The 18,850-nt window shown below is 34.3% G+C and overlaps 1 protein-coding gene across 4 annotated transcripts in view; it reads left to right on the plus strand.

The window, feature by feature from the left end:
- SEMA3E (semaphorin 3E) overlaps positions 1 to 18,850 on the plus strand; it is a 235,933-nt gene that overhangs the window by 185,750 nt on the left and 31,333 nt on the right. For all 4 annotated transcript variants that reach the window (XM_077863833.1, XM_077863836.1, XM_077863834.1 and 1 more), the window contains 6 exons: positions 343 to 436; positions 10,666 to 10,785; positions 11,896 to 12,038; positions 13,517 to 13,631; positions 14,034 to 14,103; positions 16,961 to 17,105. In XM_077863833.1, coding sequence (XP_077719959.1) covers positions 343 to 436; positions 10,666 to 10,785; positions 11,896 to 12,038; positions 13,517 to 13,631; positions 14,034 to 14,103; positions 16,961 to 17,105 — 687 coding nt within the window. The remainder of the gene's footprint in view (positions 1 to 342; positions 437 to 10,665; positions 10,786 to 11,895; positions 12,039 to 13,516; positions 13,632 to 14,033; positions 14,104 to 16,960; positions 17,106 to 18,850) is intronic.

The following is an 18,850-nucleotide window of genomic DNA, read 5'->3' on the forward strand; positions in this document are numbered from 1 at the left end:
TAACTATTTTTTTAAGCATGTTTTTGTTCCTTTGGAATATTTACCAGACACATTTCAGAATAAGTAACACTGTCTGCTTGAGTGATAAAAATTGCTAACATCTTCCATGTCCTCACCTGCATACTTTCTGGGGGGAGTGAGAAAACCTATATGGGCCTGAAAACCCATATATGTAATTTATAAAACCCAGTTTGGTCCTAAATAACTTGATCATACTCAATGGTGCCCTATTTACAGTACCTATTTTGCAAAATATCAGGGTTTTTATATGTTTCATCTGAGCAGTTAGATTCTTATTAAAGTCAGTAAATACATAATGGCTTTTCTGTTTTATTTTTCAAGGATCCTCTGTTTCATCTGGAATTGCACAGGTCTGAAAGAGGAAGAGGCAGATGTCCTTTTGATCCCAGCTCCTCCTTCATCTCTACCTTAATTGGTAATTATTTTTGCCACAGACATTAGCTGGCCATCATATTGATTTTGAAACTTTGGTTCTCTTAGTGTTTCTTGGTATGTGTTGACGAGTCCTATGTATTTATTGGTGTTGAGAGCAAGGATAAAAAATTTTAAGCCATGCTAAGCTGAGCCAATTTGAGTCTAAAATGAGTGCAATATACTTGACATATGTGTGTCAAAACACAAATTGTTGCTTAATAACTGGTATAAAACATGTTGTATTGTGCCATTTATTGTTCAAAAAATGGAGCTATGGGCATACTTTATAAAACCTGGCCAGAGAGGCTGAACTATTGTAATATATGTTAGTTCCTTTTGTTTTAATTGCTCTGTGACTTTAGGGGAACTTTAAATATTCTCTTCTTGTTGGCTTTCTTTATATCAGTAGAATTCATCAGAAAGTCATCTCAATTGAGAGCTTTAAAGTTATTTATCTAAATTCCTGTTTACCTAGAATGTTAACTATAGAGGTTGACCAGTTCAAACTTCCACTAAATGTCCACATTGAAATAGTAGAATAAGCTGCCGTGTCTGGTCTCAATTTCCATTTGATTCCATTTAATTAGATGAGGTACCTGAGTACATCACTTAAAACACAATGAAATTATTTTTCTTGCTCTTTTATATTCTTGGGACTCAATCAAAAATGACACCTTTGTCAAAGTACTCCAGCACTGTGATGGTGGAGATGGGGGAGTTCCCAAACATAAACCTGAAGAGAGCTCTCCCTGACATCCAACGAGGTGCTATTAGGAATCCTTTTTTCAAAAAAAAAAAAGGAATCCTTTTTTCTCAGTGTTACGAAGTTCTGATATAGGGATGGTACAGATGTATGAATTTCTGTTAGTAAATTTGCAATACTTAGAGTTATATGCTAATACAAGGTTATGCTGTTTACAGAAGATGGGAAAGTGTGAAACAGCATGTAGGGATTTCGTATCTTAAATGAAGGGTTAACACTTAAAACTTCCCACTGATGAGTAATCAGAATACCATATGCTTGATTTTGAGTTGATACAGATATTCTTGTGTATTCTAGAAACTCTATAGCCTCTGAATTTATCCAGTTGATTTTGATGGGCCTTGCATCCCACTCTTTTTATTTCCCCGTCCCAGTCATCATACTTAGGTCCAAGAAAGTAAAGCTTCTTTTATATGTGCAGTTGACCTTTGAACAGCACAGGTTTCAACTTCATGGGTACAGATATTTTTTTTTAATAAATACAGTGCAGTACTGTTAATGTATTTTCTCTTTCTTATGATTTTCTTAACAACATATCTTCTGTAGTTTAAGAAAACAGAAGATAATACATGTAACATACAAACTATGTGTTAACCAATTATTGTGTGTTATCCTTCAGCTTCTGGTCAGTTAGTAGTTAAGTTTTTGGAGAGTCATAAGTTATATGCAAATTTTCAACTGTACAGGTCAGCGCTCCCAACTTCCATGTTCCTTAGAGGTCAACTGTCTATTTGTGGAGCAAAGATCTTATGTTAGCTCTAATTAATAGGAAAAGATTGATTTGCTTCAGCCCCATAATTTACAAAGGCTCTAAGATGAGATTTCACATAGGAAGTAATTAAGGTCTTCCGGAGCTTGAATAAAGAGAGGTAATATTTTTAAAGAATATAATATTTTCAAGAAAAGTAGTATTTTAAGATAGCTAGCATTCCTCTGCTAACCTGTGTGTGTGTGTGTATAAACAGAATATGAGGAAGAGAGACTTTAAATATGACAATAAGGTTACCTAAGCTTAACTTTAATAGGAATAAAAATCTTGGGAGTGACACTTTCAGTGAATGCCAGATCCATAAACGTTAGAAATGGCAGTGTGTTCATTAAAATACATGCATTTAATAGACTTTTTTTCTTTCTAATGCCTTTAGTGCTTTTGGAGGTAACTTCATAGGTTTAAAATTTGAACATATTCGGAAGAGATTTTCTTATCATTTCTTTTACCATACATCTTGCACAGAATAGGCCTCCTGTAAAAATATTCACTGAATAGACTCAGTATTCATAAACAAACACAAAACAAATTTTGGTATATTATTCATAAGAATATTATAAATGATATTGAAAGTAGGAAATTACAGCATAAACACTACTTCTATAGTGAAATCCTAAGAAGATTAGCACACCATTTATTTTTAACATTTCACTTAAATGGTTTAAAACAATTTCTTTAGTCACCCTGCCACTCAGCACTAAGCCTCCCTGGAGCTTATTTATGCATGAAACCAGGAACTTAAAACTGAATTTTTTAAGAGGGGAAATATTACTGGAGGGACATTTCCAAGTGGGTTTCATTGAACTTCCAAATCAAATTACACTGTGCTGAAATGTGAAGTGCTTGCCATCTGGGTGGCTGTTTCGCTTATTCAGAAGAGAAATCAAATCATAAGAGCCCTCCAAACTAAACACAAAAGTTATAGGACTAATCCCTCCAAAGAGAAGAAATAAAAATATAATTCTTCATATTTATCCACTAGCTTTCATCCCAAAGTACCTTTGAAAGATCATTCACTCGCTGTAGATAGGCAGCAGCCACTGAGATGGAAACCCAATAACCTATGTGAGCCAGCAACTCAAAAAGAGAGGAAGTCGGAATAATTCACCCAGTTGAAAAAACAGCAGGAATATTGGCTGGAAAAACGGAGCTACCTGAGTTGGAATTTGGCAAGCTCGGCGTAGTTCACTCTGACAGGGAAAGAATGCGTTAATATGGTATTTTATGACCACACGTGTTCTCTGTTGATGAGTTAGGACAAGACTCCAGCAAAACGATGACCATCTTGAGACCACGATCCTTCTTTGTTTCTTTGTTAAATGTGGGTCGTGCTTACTGTCTGATGCCTATTCACCTTGACATGTGCTTTCATGATAAGAAACTGGAATTTGTAACAATCCTCATAAAGCTAACAAGGCCCACAAAGAAAAAAAATGTGCTGGCAAATCAAAGAAGGTCTGATTATTTCTTAACTTTAGATACAGTTTTCATTTCAGATAACAAATTCAGTTGGCTGAAGATCACGTGAACTAAAAGCTCACCAAAAAACTGAGTAAAGAAAGATTATTTGCGAGGTAAAAGACAAGTTAACAAACATGTTTTAATTAAATTTATCATCTAATTTAGGAAGGAACTTTTAGTATCTTGCAATGATTCCATGTGAAACAGAATTTAAGGAGTAAAACAGCCTCGTTGTTTAGTTATGTTCTGAATGTTCAGAAATCAATTGAAATGAAATCATATGTTGACTATGGTTGCTCTCCAAAGGCCATTTGGTTTTAACATAATTTATCTTGGTGGCATATAAATTCATACCACAGGTGCAATATTTCTACATGTTTAGCCACATTTTCCCCTACTATGATTACTAATTTGATCTTTAAAAAAATGGTCTTAAGTAAATGTCTGAAGAATATAAGACATTACAACCTGTCCTTTTTTAAGATTTTTTTCATTTATTTGAGAGACAAAGATAGAGAGCATGACGGAGGAGGGGCAGAGGGAGAAGCAGAGTCCTGCTGAGTAGAGAGCCCAATCAGGGCTCAATTCCAGGACTCTAAGATCATGGCCCGAGCCAAGGGCAGATGCTTAACTGACTGAGCCGCCCAGGTGCCCCACACCTGATTTTAAAGGCGCTTTTTTGAAACAGTGAATTATTTAGTAAAATAAATTGCTGTATTAGTTGCCTATACCTTTTATTTCATCTGAAGACAGTATTTATTTTGCTACTAAACTATTGGGTTTGGTGACTGGCCAAATAAAAATTCAAGAAATATAAATATATATATTTAAAAGAGGGAGAGAGGAGGTGGTGAGCAGAGGGAGAGAGAAAGAGAGAATCTCAAGCAGACTCCATGGTCAGTAGGGAGCCCAACACAGTGCTCGATCTCAGGACTCTGACATCATGACCTGAACTGAAATCGAGAAGTGGACACTTGTCTGACTGAGTCACCCAGGGGCCCCAGAAAATATGTTCTTTATGTCATATATCATTTTGGCTAGGAAGAAAAATATTGGCTGACTTTTTTTCATCAGCTCTGTTGGATATAATATTGTAATATTCTTAATAAATTCATAACACCTTCAGCAACTGCAGGATTTTTCTTATATTTTGCCCTCTCAGTTCTATTGCCCCCTTTTTTTTTAACATTTCATTCTGGCCCAGATTTGTAGTAATTTAATATTTATTGTATGTGCTATGACTATGGTACACTGATATGCATGTTACTAGCATTTGGGGGAAAACCACTCTAATTTGTCATGTACTTTTTCTTTACTTTCGAAGTGTTAGCTTTGTTATAGGATATTTTTAGGATACTTCTCCAGCTAAAGACACTATATTTTATTTCAACAAATAGCCATGAATAAGATATTTTAGTCACTGAAATTTTCTTTCTGAACTTTTTTTTAGTTCTGTTACCTTTTTTTAACAAATAAATCTACAAACATTTGTAGCCACAGAAATTTTCTTCCTGCCCTTTTATTCATACTAATGAGACCTTTGTGAATATATCTTCTCATTTTATATTCTGCGAATTGAGAGTCAGTGTTGACTGAATGAAAGTGAATTGGAATATATGCATAGGAAATTTAAGTAATTATTTCAAGTTATTAATAGCATTACAAAAATTTTTAAATAAATATTCCTTTTAAATTAATTTTATTCAGGACACAGTTATGAATGAATACTTCTGGCACAAAATATGACTTAATAAGTATCAGAAAATAAATGAAAAAATCTAAATGAAGGTAAAACATACGTCTTTATAATTGCAACCTCTACATAACAAACAAGGTATATTGCCTTATTTCTTGAATTCACCCCAATTGTACAGAAATTTAGACTTAAAGTTATTCCTTTAAAAAAATAAATAAATAAAGTTATTCCTTTGCCATGTTCCTGTCCCTAAAAACATTTACAATTTCTGCTGTGCACTCCCATTTGGCAAAATGCCAGTTACCCACCTGTCGTTGCTTCTGACCATAGGTACTAGTCTCTGTGGGCCTCTTTGAATATTTTGTTTATGGATTCCTCAAAACAAACAAAAATTATAAGGATAGGAGGAAAGAAAGTCCAAACAATGACTTCATAACTAAAAAAAGGATATGTTCTATCTGGTTACTTTTAGTAACCCTAAGCTGAGTGTGTGAACTGGGATGTGGATGTTGGAATACATGGATCATTCTAATCCAGACTCATCCTCTCACATGTATTTTGTTTCTATTTGCAATGATGCATGTTACAGTCATTCTATAAAATAATGCACCTGATGTTAGAATGATTTTCTACCGAAATTAATATGACTCAGTTATAAGATATAGCAGTTAAATCAGTCTTTAGCCATGTGCTCTCCATGAGGCAAATATATTACACAGTATTTAGCTGTGTAGACATTTACCACATAAATAGGAGAAATGCCTGAGTAAAACTTAAAAAGATAAAAAGCACAAGAAACTGAATTTTTTTTCTTACCAATTGAAATCTGTATTTCTGACACGGTGACTAAAATCTCAAATCGATCAGTTAGTATACTGATCCATGGACAAAGTATACAGTCCATGGACAAAGCTATTAGTAAGTTTCATAAAATAAGAAGGCAGTGAAGGATGTTCAAATGAAACTTCAATTAGAGTTTGTTCTGTGAAAAAGGAATTATGTAGAAAACGATTGTCGTGATGCAATTTAACTAAACATTATTTACAGTGGATTTGTTTTTGTATATTGCAAAAGAGTGAAATGATCCTTATTTTCTTTCATATGAGCAATTTAGTGTAGACACAGTCTTTTGGGGCTGAAACTATTAGGTACAAATACTGGAAGAAAATAGAGTCCTTGTGTTCATGAATTAAAAAACTTCTAAATATTGACTTTTTTAAGGAAGAAAAATTCAAGGAACTCTTGTTACTCATATAAATGCCTAATAGGGGCAGCCTGGGTGGCTCAGCGGTTTAGCGCCACCTTCAGCCCAGGGCATGATCCTGGGGTCTCAGGATCGAGTCCCACATCGGGCTCCCTGCATGGAGCCTGCTTCTCCCTCTGCCTGTGTCTCTCAATCTGGGTCTCTCATGAATGAATGAATGAATAAATAAATAAATAAATAAATAAACAAACAAACAAATAAATAAATACCTAATAGTTTTTTCTTACTTTTAACCTTTTTTTTTTCCTGAAGCACTTTTTAAAACTCAGAATCTTGTTCTAAGTGTTTTTTGCATTTCCTGAAGCACTTTTTAAAACTCAGAATCTTGTTCTAAGTTTTTTTTTGCATTTCGTGGCTTTTTTAAAGTTAAACACCTAAAATAATTTTGAGATATATTCACTTACTAATACATTGTGCTCTTCATTGATTCAACAAATGCTTATTGAGCACTTTCTGCACAGACACTGTGCAAGATATCGAGGAAAAAAATATATTAGACATATCAAGAGGCCTACATTCTAGTGAGGCAAAAAGTCAAACATAAACAGTCAGTTAACATAAAGGGTGATAGAAATAGGCCCGGGGGCTATGTTGGTAGTAGGAAACAATAAACTAACAAAAATTTAGTCAAGGAAGGCTTCATAGAGGAAGTGGGGAATGGCCAGGTACATGGAGGTGAGGCAAGCTCAAGAGATTACACGTAGGTCTCTGTGATTTGACAGTAATGAAGACCATGAGATATTGAACACTTTAGCCACAAGCAAACAGCAGATTCAAGCTAGGGTCTTAGCATGACAGATTTCTAACGGAGACTATTCCCACTATTCTTACGTCTGCCCATGGAGCCTACGTTAAGCATGACAATAGTAAGTTACATTCACCTGTCAAAATACCCTGCAGATGCTCTATTTTTTTTAGGTTATAACCACACTTGACCATTAAAATTAACATGACCTCAGTTGCCATCAGTATTCAGTGCTATAACAAATGAAATGTAAATATATGGCGTAAAAATCAAATTGGTTAATTATATTCAGAATACTGAACTAGATGAGATACCAGTTAAATTTATGGCTGAGCTAATACATTTATTAAATATCCTGTCTCCATAGACATACAAAACTGAAAACTTAGATAATTCTGTTTTTATCATTGGAACTCTAAAACTTATTTTTTTATTTATATGAAATCTTTTCTTCTTATTCCATGAAAACATGATTTATCCAGATTTTTTTGTACTTGTAAAATACCAATATATTCATTCACAAATTTACCGTAATTATATCCAACAGTTATGATTTTAAAGTATTCAGTTGAAATATGGTACATATATACCTCATATATTTGCTGTAAATAGTATTAATTATAATGATGCTGAATATTTTGGCTCATTTAATTATTATAAAGTAATATTGGTGCCTAAAGCCTTGTTCTACTTTATGATTTTTCATTGAAGTTTTTTTTTCCTTAGGAAAATTTTTTACCCAGCATAACTATTATCTATTACTATGAATTTATTTTGTTCTTTACACCGATAATAAGCTATGAAAGGAGAATTTTTCCCTTCTGAGGAAAATCTAACATTTTCAACAGAAACACATTTGGTTCAGTTTACACAGCATAGAGTTTTTAAGCACCTGTCTGATTTCTTTGAAGTTAAGTCATATAGTTCATATTGTGTTATTTGAATTGTTCACAAACGATTTTCTTTTATCTGAATACACAAAGGGAAATTGGGTAAAATTGGTAATATATCATCTTTTCCTTTGTGTAGATAACTGGTCTTGGATGTAGTATTATTTGGTATCATAGGGTTGCCATCTAGTGGCTCGAAGGGGTACTTGCTTGTTAAGTTTGTAAATTGATAAAAGGAGTAGAATGACACACCGTGTTTCAGATCGGAGTAAGTGCAATGAAATTGTTGTAAACCAATATGAAATTATTTTCCCATAATAGTAATGTTCTCAAATGTCAAAGTTCTAGAAATATTTTAAGAAATTAAGTCAAATCAAATGTTAAAAACTTAATAGAAAACTGTCATGATTTTTAAGAGATCTACTTTTTATACCCATTATGCGTTAAGCATTCAGCCAAGTCCATATTAGAAAAATAAGTTTTGTTTAGAATAATTTTCCAAAATGGCCTTTATATTTTATATGAAGAAAATAATCAAGTTTAATAATTAGCAAGGAAATCATTTCAGAAAAATCCTCACTCTGATGGTTTAGAAGTCATTGAACCCTTTTATAGGTCATCTCATTCTTTTATACCATAAAGTTGATGTTCCCCAAGGCCTTTTAATGAATTTAACATGACTTTCTTTTACCTATGTGCAAGTAGTGCAGGATGCCTCCCATTTAATGATTCATATCCCTGACCACTGAATGCGTTTATCTCAAAATACACCTTCTCCACATACAGATATAACTTTCTGATGAATATAACATTAACTGACTTTGATATAAATTATGTTGCTTTTCTTCCCTTTTGTTACCAAACAACGTACTTCATTAAGAGTTCTGATATAACTTTTCTCTATCAAATAATATTTTAAGTCTAGAGATAAAGCATCTTTGTTTTTCATTTTCTGTTATGTCCCTTATTACACCTCTCAGAGAGCGTACACTCAAGCATGCGGGATGAAGTCAACAAGTACAGCTTTTTTTTTTTCTTAACTTGTTAATGGGAAAATTTTCAAATACAAAGAAAAATGGAAAGAGAAGTACAATTTATGTCTTTATACCATTTACCTGGATTCATCAATTGTTAATACTCTAACACATTTACTTCTCTCTATCCTGTTTCTCTTTTGTTACATGTATGTATAGCTTAAAAATGAATTCCTTTGTGGGAAACCTGGATTTTATTTATCTGTTTCCTATATATTTTTAAGTATCCACAGTGAATTTTGTGAACCAAAAAAGCTATTTACATTTATTTGTCTTTGTATAAATGAAATAGGTTTATTATTATAACGTTTCTAAAAGCTTATTTTTCCTAAGGCGTCCAATTCAATTTATATCTTATTTTTCTATTTTTAGATCTGATAAAACAAAGGTAATTAGCTTCACTTTTTAAAAAGTAAGCCAGTTAAATTGAAAATAAACTTCTTTATGAAGTGTCTTATTTACAACTCATTTGATTATTTTCTGAAATTTTAAACCGTATAAACGTATTTAGTCTATTCAAAGTTTTAGAGGCCTTACCTTAGAAAAGTCTCTTTATAAATATTTAAATAATTTTTAAAATCTATTAGGTCTATTAATAAAATTTATAGACCTAAGAGTCGCCTGGGTGGCTCAGTTGGTTGAGCATCTGACTCTTGATTTCAACTCAGGTCAGGATCTCAGGGTCCTGAGAAATGACACATCTCGAAACCCTGCATACATTTATGATTCCTTGGTCTGATTTTAAGTCTGGGACCTCCACCACATGTAACTAACTTTGTTCATTCTGTTAATGATTAAATTATAAATTCTTTATACCATTCCCATCTAAGCCACAGATTTACAAATTAAGTGACAACTAATTGGATTATTTACAGCTCTGTCAGACTTTGTGATTCCCACACTAAAATCATGTTAATGGAAGCAATTTCTTGTTCCAAGAAGGATTCGAGTTAGCTGACTTACATATAATACTGCTACTACTACTACAAAAATTAATAATAATCCCCTGATGATATGAGGATTAGAAGAAGTTTAGTAAAATAAAATGAACCAGATTACTTGCCAAAGATTCATATAGGTCTGGGGTGCCTAGATGGCTCAGTTGGTTAAGCATCGGACTCCTGATTTCAGATCCGGTCATTATCTCAGAGTCATTAGATTGAGCACTGCGTGGGCTCTGTCCTGAGTGGGGCGTCTGCTTGAGGTTCTTTCCCTCTGCCTCTCCCTCGACTCATATGTGCTCTCTCTCTGTCAAACAAATAAATACATCCTTGAAAAAATATATTCATTAGATCTTAGTATAGGCCCACTATTGTTTAAAGTATTTTACTCTTTACAATACTTGCGAGTACTTTTCCTATTTGGAAATGAGGAAACTGAGGCACAGAGAGGTGAAGCAACTAGGCCACGTTCACACAGCTAGTGAGTGGCAGAGTCAGTATTCAGGCTCCAGCAATCTGATGGTACCATCCATGCTCCCACAATAGGACTCATTTCATAAGGTCATAGACACAGTGATGGATACGTTTAACATAATTGTGGCCTATAGATTGTTGTCAGATCCAGAGAGAAATACTGACTTCTTTTCTACCTGATGTTTCCATGTAGGTAGTGAATTGTTTGCTGGACTCTATAGTGACTACTGGGGCCGAGATGCTGCAATCTTCCGGAGTATGGGGCGACTGGCTCATATTCGCACCGAGCATGATGATGAGCGCCTATTGAAAGGTAGCGTCCAGGAGAAAAGAATGTGTAAATCAGAATTGAAAGCAAGTGTAGAACTCTTGGGAAATTTGCCATTTTGATAATAATGATACAAATGTCATTTATAGTTTTACAAATTTCAGAATTTTAGTAATATTCCTAAATTAAAATATTATTGATAGTATGCATATGAATTTGATATTTTATATCAAAATGGACTGGCTTTACTATAAAACCAAATTGCCTTCATAGCAATACTTAGAAATTGAGATTTAAATGAAGAAATCAAACCAAATATATAAAAAGCAAAAACAAAACAAAAAACCTAAAAATCCCTTTTATCCAATAAATTCTGTTTTCTCTTTGTCTGTTGATATAATTCTGGATGAATTGATTACTTTGCTTTACTTATTTTAATAGGATCATATTGTATTTAGAGACAAAATTCTAGGAAATTCACGAGCCATTCATTGACAGAATTCTTTATGAAGAATAATGTTTATGTTTTGGCACACTGGTCTATCCAGGGATTAAAAGATCATTTAATAATGAATGATTTTATTATTTTTAGCCTTTTTGTTAAGCTTTAGAATGCACAGTCATTATTGGCAGCATGTCAGCATTAAAATATTTGACATACCATATCAGCCAAGGGTGGTTCTCTTAGATCCCTTAGACTACAACTCAAAATAAATTTTCTACCTTAAAATTAAAATGGTCTTCCATGAGCTGCACTGGTAGATAATCTATGAATTTTTAAAAAATGATAAACTTCTTTACTAAAATACTTTACATATATTTATGTTGACTTTTTATATATATGGGAGGAAATTTATGGAGATAATCACCATCGTGCCCCTAATCTGTTCTTTGAATGCATTTTTAAGGTATGTTGTTTGAAATTGGTTTTTCCTTTCTTGACCCTTATTTTCCAATTAAAATGTCCTCTAATAGTTCTAAACCAAATTGTTGGTTTGCAATGAGAATGGAGATATCTACATTTTAATGTTTATACAAAATTTCAAGGGAAAGACTTATTGAAACTGAAGCATTCATGTGATCTGTAGTTTATTAGAAGAACCTAGCATTTCGCTGTGACAGCTATTTTACTTTTCTTCTTTTTTATATCTATAGAACCAAAATTTGTAGGTTCGTATATGATTCCTGACAATGAAGATCGAGATGACAACAAAGTGTATTTCTTTTTTACGGAGAAGGCCCTGGAGGCAGAGAACAGCGCCCATGCAATTTACACCAGGGTGGGGCGGCTCTGTGTGGTGAGGCCTGCCTTTCTTTCTCATTCTGCGTGCTTATCTCATGATTTACCCGTCAGGCCTTGGTGAGATTGCATAGTAGGCTTTTTACTTTAAGATATTTTCTAGTTAAAAAAAAATATATATATGTATATTTTCTAGGACTCTGTAGGCTGCCTGAAACCAATATTTGCTATCTGATCTTCATACTTCACATGTCCTGAAAGTTTTAGCTTAAAAGAGCTGTGTATTTCCAAGACCATACTAAGAAGAGATAGTTTGTAGTTAGGCTACATTTCTCCCTAGAAGGAGTTTGAACCCCCCTTTTACAAATTAATTTAACCAAAATCTTTTTAGTCCACGTTCTAACTAATTTATATTATATGTCAACAATTCGGTTAGTTGATTCTGTAGAAAAAACATCTGTGGTTGGTTGGATATTCAGATAGGCTGCTAGTGAATATTCAAAACCAACTGAAGGGGGATCCCTAGGTGGCTCAGCAGTTTAATGACAGCCTTCGACCCCAGGACATGATCCTGGAGACCAGGGATTGAGTCCCACGTCCAGCTCCCTGCATGGAGCCTGCTTCTCCCTCTGCCTGTGTCTCTGCCTCTCTCTCTGTGTTTCTCACATTATTTCTCTCTGAATAAATAAATGAAATCTTTAAAAAAAAAAAAAACAAAACCAACTCAAGTAGCTATATGTATTGAGAGAATGCTAATAATATTGCAAATGTAAGGTTATTTTGCTATTTAAGAATAAATTTAAGAATAAATAAAGAGGAAATTAATATATACAGATTTATGTCCATGTAGGTACACCTGTGTGTGCACATGTGTGCAAACATGAATGTATGCTGTATGTGTGTATGTATGTATTTCTTTTTTTTTTTTTTTTTTTTTTTTAGAAATAGATTCTTTTTTTTTTTTTTTTTAAACATTTTTTTTTTTTAATTTATTTATGATAGTCATACAGAGAGAGAGAGAGAGGCAGAGACACAACAGGCAGAGGGAGAAGCAGGCTCCATGCACCGGGAGCCTGATGTGGGATTCGATCCCGGGTCTCCAGGATCGCGCCCTGGGCCAAAGGCAGGCGCCAAACCGCTGCGCCACCCAGGGATCCCTGTATGTATTTCTAAAAGAAAGAAAGAGTGAATGCTTTCCGTATGTCTGAGATAAGCAGATTATTTCAATAAAATAATATTAAAGGTCACTGTATTTTAAAAGCCACTACTTTATAAAGGATAGACCACTCTATTAACATTCTTTAATACCTGGAAAGTATATTTAATGGACCAAAGTGAAAGGATACTAACAAGGCAAAATACAAAAACCTCAAAGAAATTGTGCGGGGAATTGCTTCTATGGTATTATTTAAGGATAAGGCTAATTTCTCCAGATTAAAAAATGACAACCGTTCTCATCTGTATGTTTAATAATGCAGAATTTGTTGTTGTTAGAAGTTCTTTAGGCACTCACTGACCTAATTTTGCTTGTCACAGAATGATGTGGGAGGACAGAGGATACTGGTGAATAAGTGGAGCACGTTCCTAAAAGCGAGACTGGTTTGCTCTGTACCAGGAATGAATGGAATTGACACATATTTTGATGAATTAGGTAACTGCTATTGCGAGAATTAAGTTTTACTCTTTGATATTTATTCCTCTCTATGACCCTCACTTTCCCTAGCACATATGGAAACTTGCTTCCTGCAACGAGCAAGTTTCTGTTCTTTCATTCGAACCGGGTCCACGTGGTAGGCTCAGAGGAGTTGCGGGCCCAGGAGATCCCTCTCAATAGCTTACAGCCAGCACCTCGTTCCTTCCTCCAGGCCCAGCTCAAGGTCATCCTGAACAGCCACGTGTTTCACTCTGTTGTGATTTGGTCATGGTCGTATGATTGTGTATGGAAAGAAATTGGTATCATAAATCTGCAATGGATTCTAAGCTATTTTACATCAGTATATTTCCTTTGCAAAGAGGACTAAAAATATTAACATAATGGTCTTTAATTTTCCAGAGGATATTTTCTTGCTGCACACAAGAGATCATAAGAACCCAGTTATATTTGGACTCTTTAACACTACCAGGTGAGAAATTTATATGATCGGTAAAAACGTTATGAAACAAAATATGCCTTACTTCTTCACTGTGTATGTAAGTTGCAAAGACTGTTGACCCATTGGCATTGTCTATTATTTTATATCACCAATTTCTCTTTGTTCTCTTATGTTTGCAATGTTATTTTTAAAGCCATGAGCTCAATTTGGATCTTTATTTGTTTCTGTTTGAAGCACCCCAAGACCCTTCCATGCTCAGTATCTTAAACTCCTCTCTCTCTGAGCTGCAACAGAGTGATTTTCTTTCCATATAGTTTATAAGATATTATTAGTTCCATGCTGTGGAGGCTAGTGTAATTCTTTTAATTGTCATATGGTTTTCCAAGTCAGGTTTTTCAAGGCTGTCTATCAACTGTCTATCACTCAGCTTTGGACGTTTTTCCTACAAGATTATACCTTGACAGAATCTGCGTCTAACTCATTAGAGTTCCATCACTATGATTTCATTTACCCACCTCTCTTACTTCCAATGACTTTCTCTTCCAACACTGATTTATATCATTTCTCTACTACTTGTCACTTGCCATCTATAAGAAATATTCCTTGATATCTTAATCACAGAGCACTTTGCTTACTCCTTGACTCAGGCTGTCCTGCTCCCATGTAGATTCATAGCAAACATATTCATTATTTGCCTCCCATGTGTTAAATTTAAATAAGCTGTTCAAGTTTAGGGCTTATAACCTATTATTTTTCTCTGTAGCCTGTTTGTATTTTGTTGATTGAAGAGTATTGGGAAAAAATGAAATACTATTTCATGTATATCAATACATGAATAAAAAATATTATTAGAATCAGTTTGGGTTGAAAGATTACATATATAATTTCCAGAGTGTTTCATCCCAAGTAGGAGAGAGTGGAGTGAGATGACTGGAGTGAGAAAAAAGGATATACCTCAGGATGCCTGGGTGGCTCAGCTGGTTAAGCATCTGACACTTGATTTTGCCTCAGGTCATCATCCCAGGGTCTTAAGATTGAGCCCCGTGTCAGAGTCTGCTGGAAATTCTCTCCCATCCTCTCCCTCTTCCTTCCCCTGCTCGTGCTTGCTCTCTCAAATTAATAAATAATTGTTATTTAAAAAAAAAAGAATTCTACCTCAGATAGAATTCACTTCCTCTTGCATTGCACTGGCCTTAAACTATGTTATTATCATGTTTACCTTGTGTGCTTGGGGTCTTTCCACAAAGCTTTTTTTTGTTGTTGTTATTTTCTTCAGCAAGTGATTTCTTTGAAAAAAAAATAATGTTCTTTCGATAAATATTGTGCTATTGTAAGGAGACCTTTTCTTCAACAGAGAAACATGGAAACAATTTTTGCTAATCAGTTCTTCCTTGATGCAAAGAAAAGTAGTGAATGTAGATTGGTAGTTGTCACAGTCCACGGAAAATCCCTAGATTTTTTTTTTTAACTTCATCTTTATTCTTAAGCCAGTGAAGAATTTATACACTGCATTCTAATTCCATGGCTTTATATCATAAGTAAAAGCTAAGGGATAACCAGAATAGGTTTTCCGTGGGTTAGTATGATCAGTTCATAAGCTACTTTCCTAAGTGATAGCATAATGGATCTGTCTAGATTTCAAAGACAACAGGTAATTTTCTTCCATGATTTCAATTTTGACCGTTCAATTTATACACAAATCTGAGGAAAAGGCTTCCCAGCTGTTACCTGATGTAAAAGTTGGTATTTGTAGCATGGTGATCAAAGGTTCATTGCCACTTTAGTTGGGAGACTATCTCTGGCTTTCTCACTATCGCAGGCATTTCCAATTGCTTCAAGGTGTGTTGTAAAACGTGTGAACTGATGTCCTGAGACAGTAATGTAACTGCTGTTCTACAGGTGTCTCGGAGCGTAGGAACTTTTACATTTAGAAAGAACTGTGCATTGTGCAGAGCACTTTTTACAAACATTAATTATTTTGATTCTCACAGTGAGGAGGCTGGGGACATGTTAGAATTTATTTAGATCATACCAAATTAAGGAATATGGCCAGATTTTTAGAACAAATCACTTAACAAGGGCTTTTTTTTGGCAGAATCAACTGCAAATGCCCCCAGTAAAACTTGGTATAGTTAGTCATCTCCTGTCTTTATCGTTTTTATTAAAAAGAATGATTTCAATTGCTGCTGGTTCTGTAGGTAAAGAATCTGACTTTTATATAATTTTCCCCAAATTAACCTATTTCAGTCCAGTCATCTTTCCACTATGGTACACTTTCAGTAACCTGGAGGTCACTGGTAGAGGGAATATACAGCAAGCTTATTGATGCCTCTGAGACCTCAAGGTAAAGAATGGAGCAAAGCTCCAAAGTTTCATTAGACTTTAACTTGTTATTTGATCACATACACTGAGAAATCAAATAAAATTGAAACAGAAGGAGTAATATTAACAGTATGGTGATTAGGCAAATACTGTCTACTATGAATATAATACAACATACAAGGAGATAAAGCTTAAAATGAATAATTCAACTTGGGAATGAATTCTTCTTTTCAGGCCATATGTACATTTATATATATTTAATAAAAATATAAAAACACAATGTAAGATTTAGCAATAATAAAGTGAGGTGACAAACATCACTTTTTTAGTCTAACAGTGTCATTTGTGGTTTATTATTATAAGAAAGTAAAGAAATGGTAAGTTGTAGAGTTCTAGTACTTGGAAATATTGCAGTAGTTAGTATTTCTAAAATATCCTATATTTAAGAGTTGCAACTTTTTTTATCCAAAAGACTTCATCCTTATCTCTGTAGTCTGAAGGGTGTGGTGAGCTGACTTCTAGTCAGTTCCAGAATAGTAATTCTCCTTCTCTTTTTTTCCTCCAGTAATATATTTAGGGGGCATGCAATATGTGTGTATCATATGTCTAGCATCCGGGCAGCCTTTAATGGACCATATGCTCATAAGGAAGGACCTGAATACCACTGGTCGCTCTATGAAGGAAGAGTACCTTATCCAAGGCCTGGTTCTGTAAGTTTAGGCGTTTAACAACGTATTCTTATTTTATTTAACGCTCTTTTAGTAATATTTTGTTCACTGTTTCAGATGCTTTACAAAACTTCCATTAAATAGTTAAAAAATTCTACACCTAAAAGTATGCTTGATTACTTGTACAGTGAAGAAATGACACTTCTTATATCTGGTTGTATTCTTACACTTAATGAAAAAAATCTATGATGGGTACATATTAGCAGCATCATAAAATATGTATCATCATTGATGTTTTGGCTAAGTAGCCCAAAATGACATTTTATTTTTGAGATGCTGGTGAACACAGAAACATCCAATAAAAAGAGCATCACAATCCTCCATTTCTTCAGAAGAATTAGTGCCACATATAAATTCCAAGGGGGAGAAAGTTACCAAATAATTCCATTGTAATATTTGAGTCAGCCTCTCAGTTCCCTAGGCCAAACTTTCTCCTTAGCGTTTTTTTCTGCTTCACCAGAATACTTAGCATCTCATTCAACATCCTTGCCGGCTCCTAGAAGAAAAATGTCAATATAAAAGTGCCACTAGGATTCCAGAAGTTTCACCACTTGCCTCTGCACTCATGCTGCTGCAATTCTCCTTCACTCGCCCTGCAAACTTTTGTGCTTTTACTTTCACGTGTATCTAAAAATGATGATGACGAGGACAATGATGATGATTTTGTGTCGGGTATCCTGTGAACAACTAGGCTGGAAAAATGTAGGCTCATTGTATGTGCTCATGGGCCATGGAGAACAAACATTTAACTTGTCATACATGTCAAAGTCTACACTTTTTTGAGCGGCTGGTGAAAACCCATCACTGTGCTGATTCCACAAGTACTTGCAAGTCAAGGAGAAATCATTTCTGCAGAGCCAAAATCCAAAGTGGAAACAAACCTTACCCCCATTAACAAGTGTAAAGCTTTACCATTTCAATCATTCTCACTAGCTTAAAATTATTACTTCCAGTAAGACATAAAGTATACTTTATTTCACTCTATTGATTGAAATTACAATTTAAATGGAGAAAACCCACTCCTGTGGCTTTGCTGGAAATGCTTCTTGAAACCACATGGTATTAAAGGAGATTTGGAGGAAGTGACTGGTTACTGAACTGCTTCCAGGCTGGTCCAGAATGTTTCCAATTATGTATCATGTAAGTACACTCCAGTGAAAAACTCAGGCCAAATTAAGAAATATGACCTGAATTTTAAAACAAACCATTAAAAATGCCCTCTTTGCAGAATCTGATTGCTACACTACTGTATTTATACCTAAAAGTGAAAAATTCTTTATCTACATAATCATTGCAATTGCTGCTGATTCTGGAGGGAAATACATGAAATGAGGGAGTGCTTAATAACAAGCATGAATCAACCAGTTAAAGGTATTCCAAGAAGTAACCTGGGTGCTGTTGAACATTTCTTTTTAGAGTCCATAGACTCTAGATTCTGAATTCTATAAGAAATGAGGCAGGTTATAGCAAATATTTCTTGTTTTCTCAATTTACTGTGTTGAATCCATACAAAGATAATATAAATTCATACAGATTACAGTAGAAGGGAGAGGAATTTTTCCCCTTAATTAACACTGACAGAATTTGAATAGGTTTCTTTGTTATAGCACTAAAATTCTGTAGTCAGTGAGTCCATTGGAACCATCACATTATTATCTTAATATCAATATGGGAAAACTATTTTGTGCAATTGTGACCCTTAATCCGGAGGAGGGGGGTGTGGAGAT

Source organism: Canis aureus, chromosome 21 (assembly GCF_053574225.1).
Source record: "Canis aureus isolate CA01 chromosome 21, VMU_Caureus_v.1.0, whole genome shotgun sequence".
Lineage (NCBI taxonomy): Eukaryota > Metazoa > Chordata > Mammalia > Carnivora > Canidae > Canis > Canis aureus.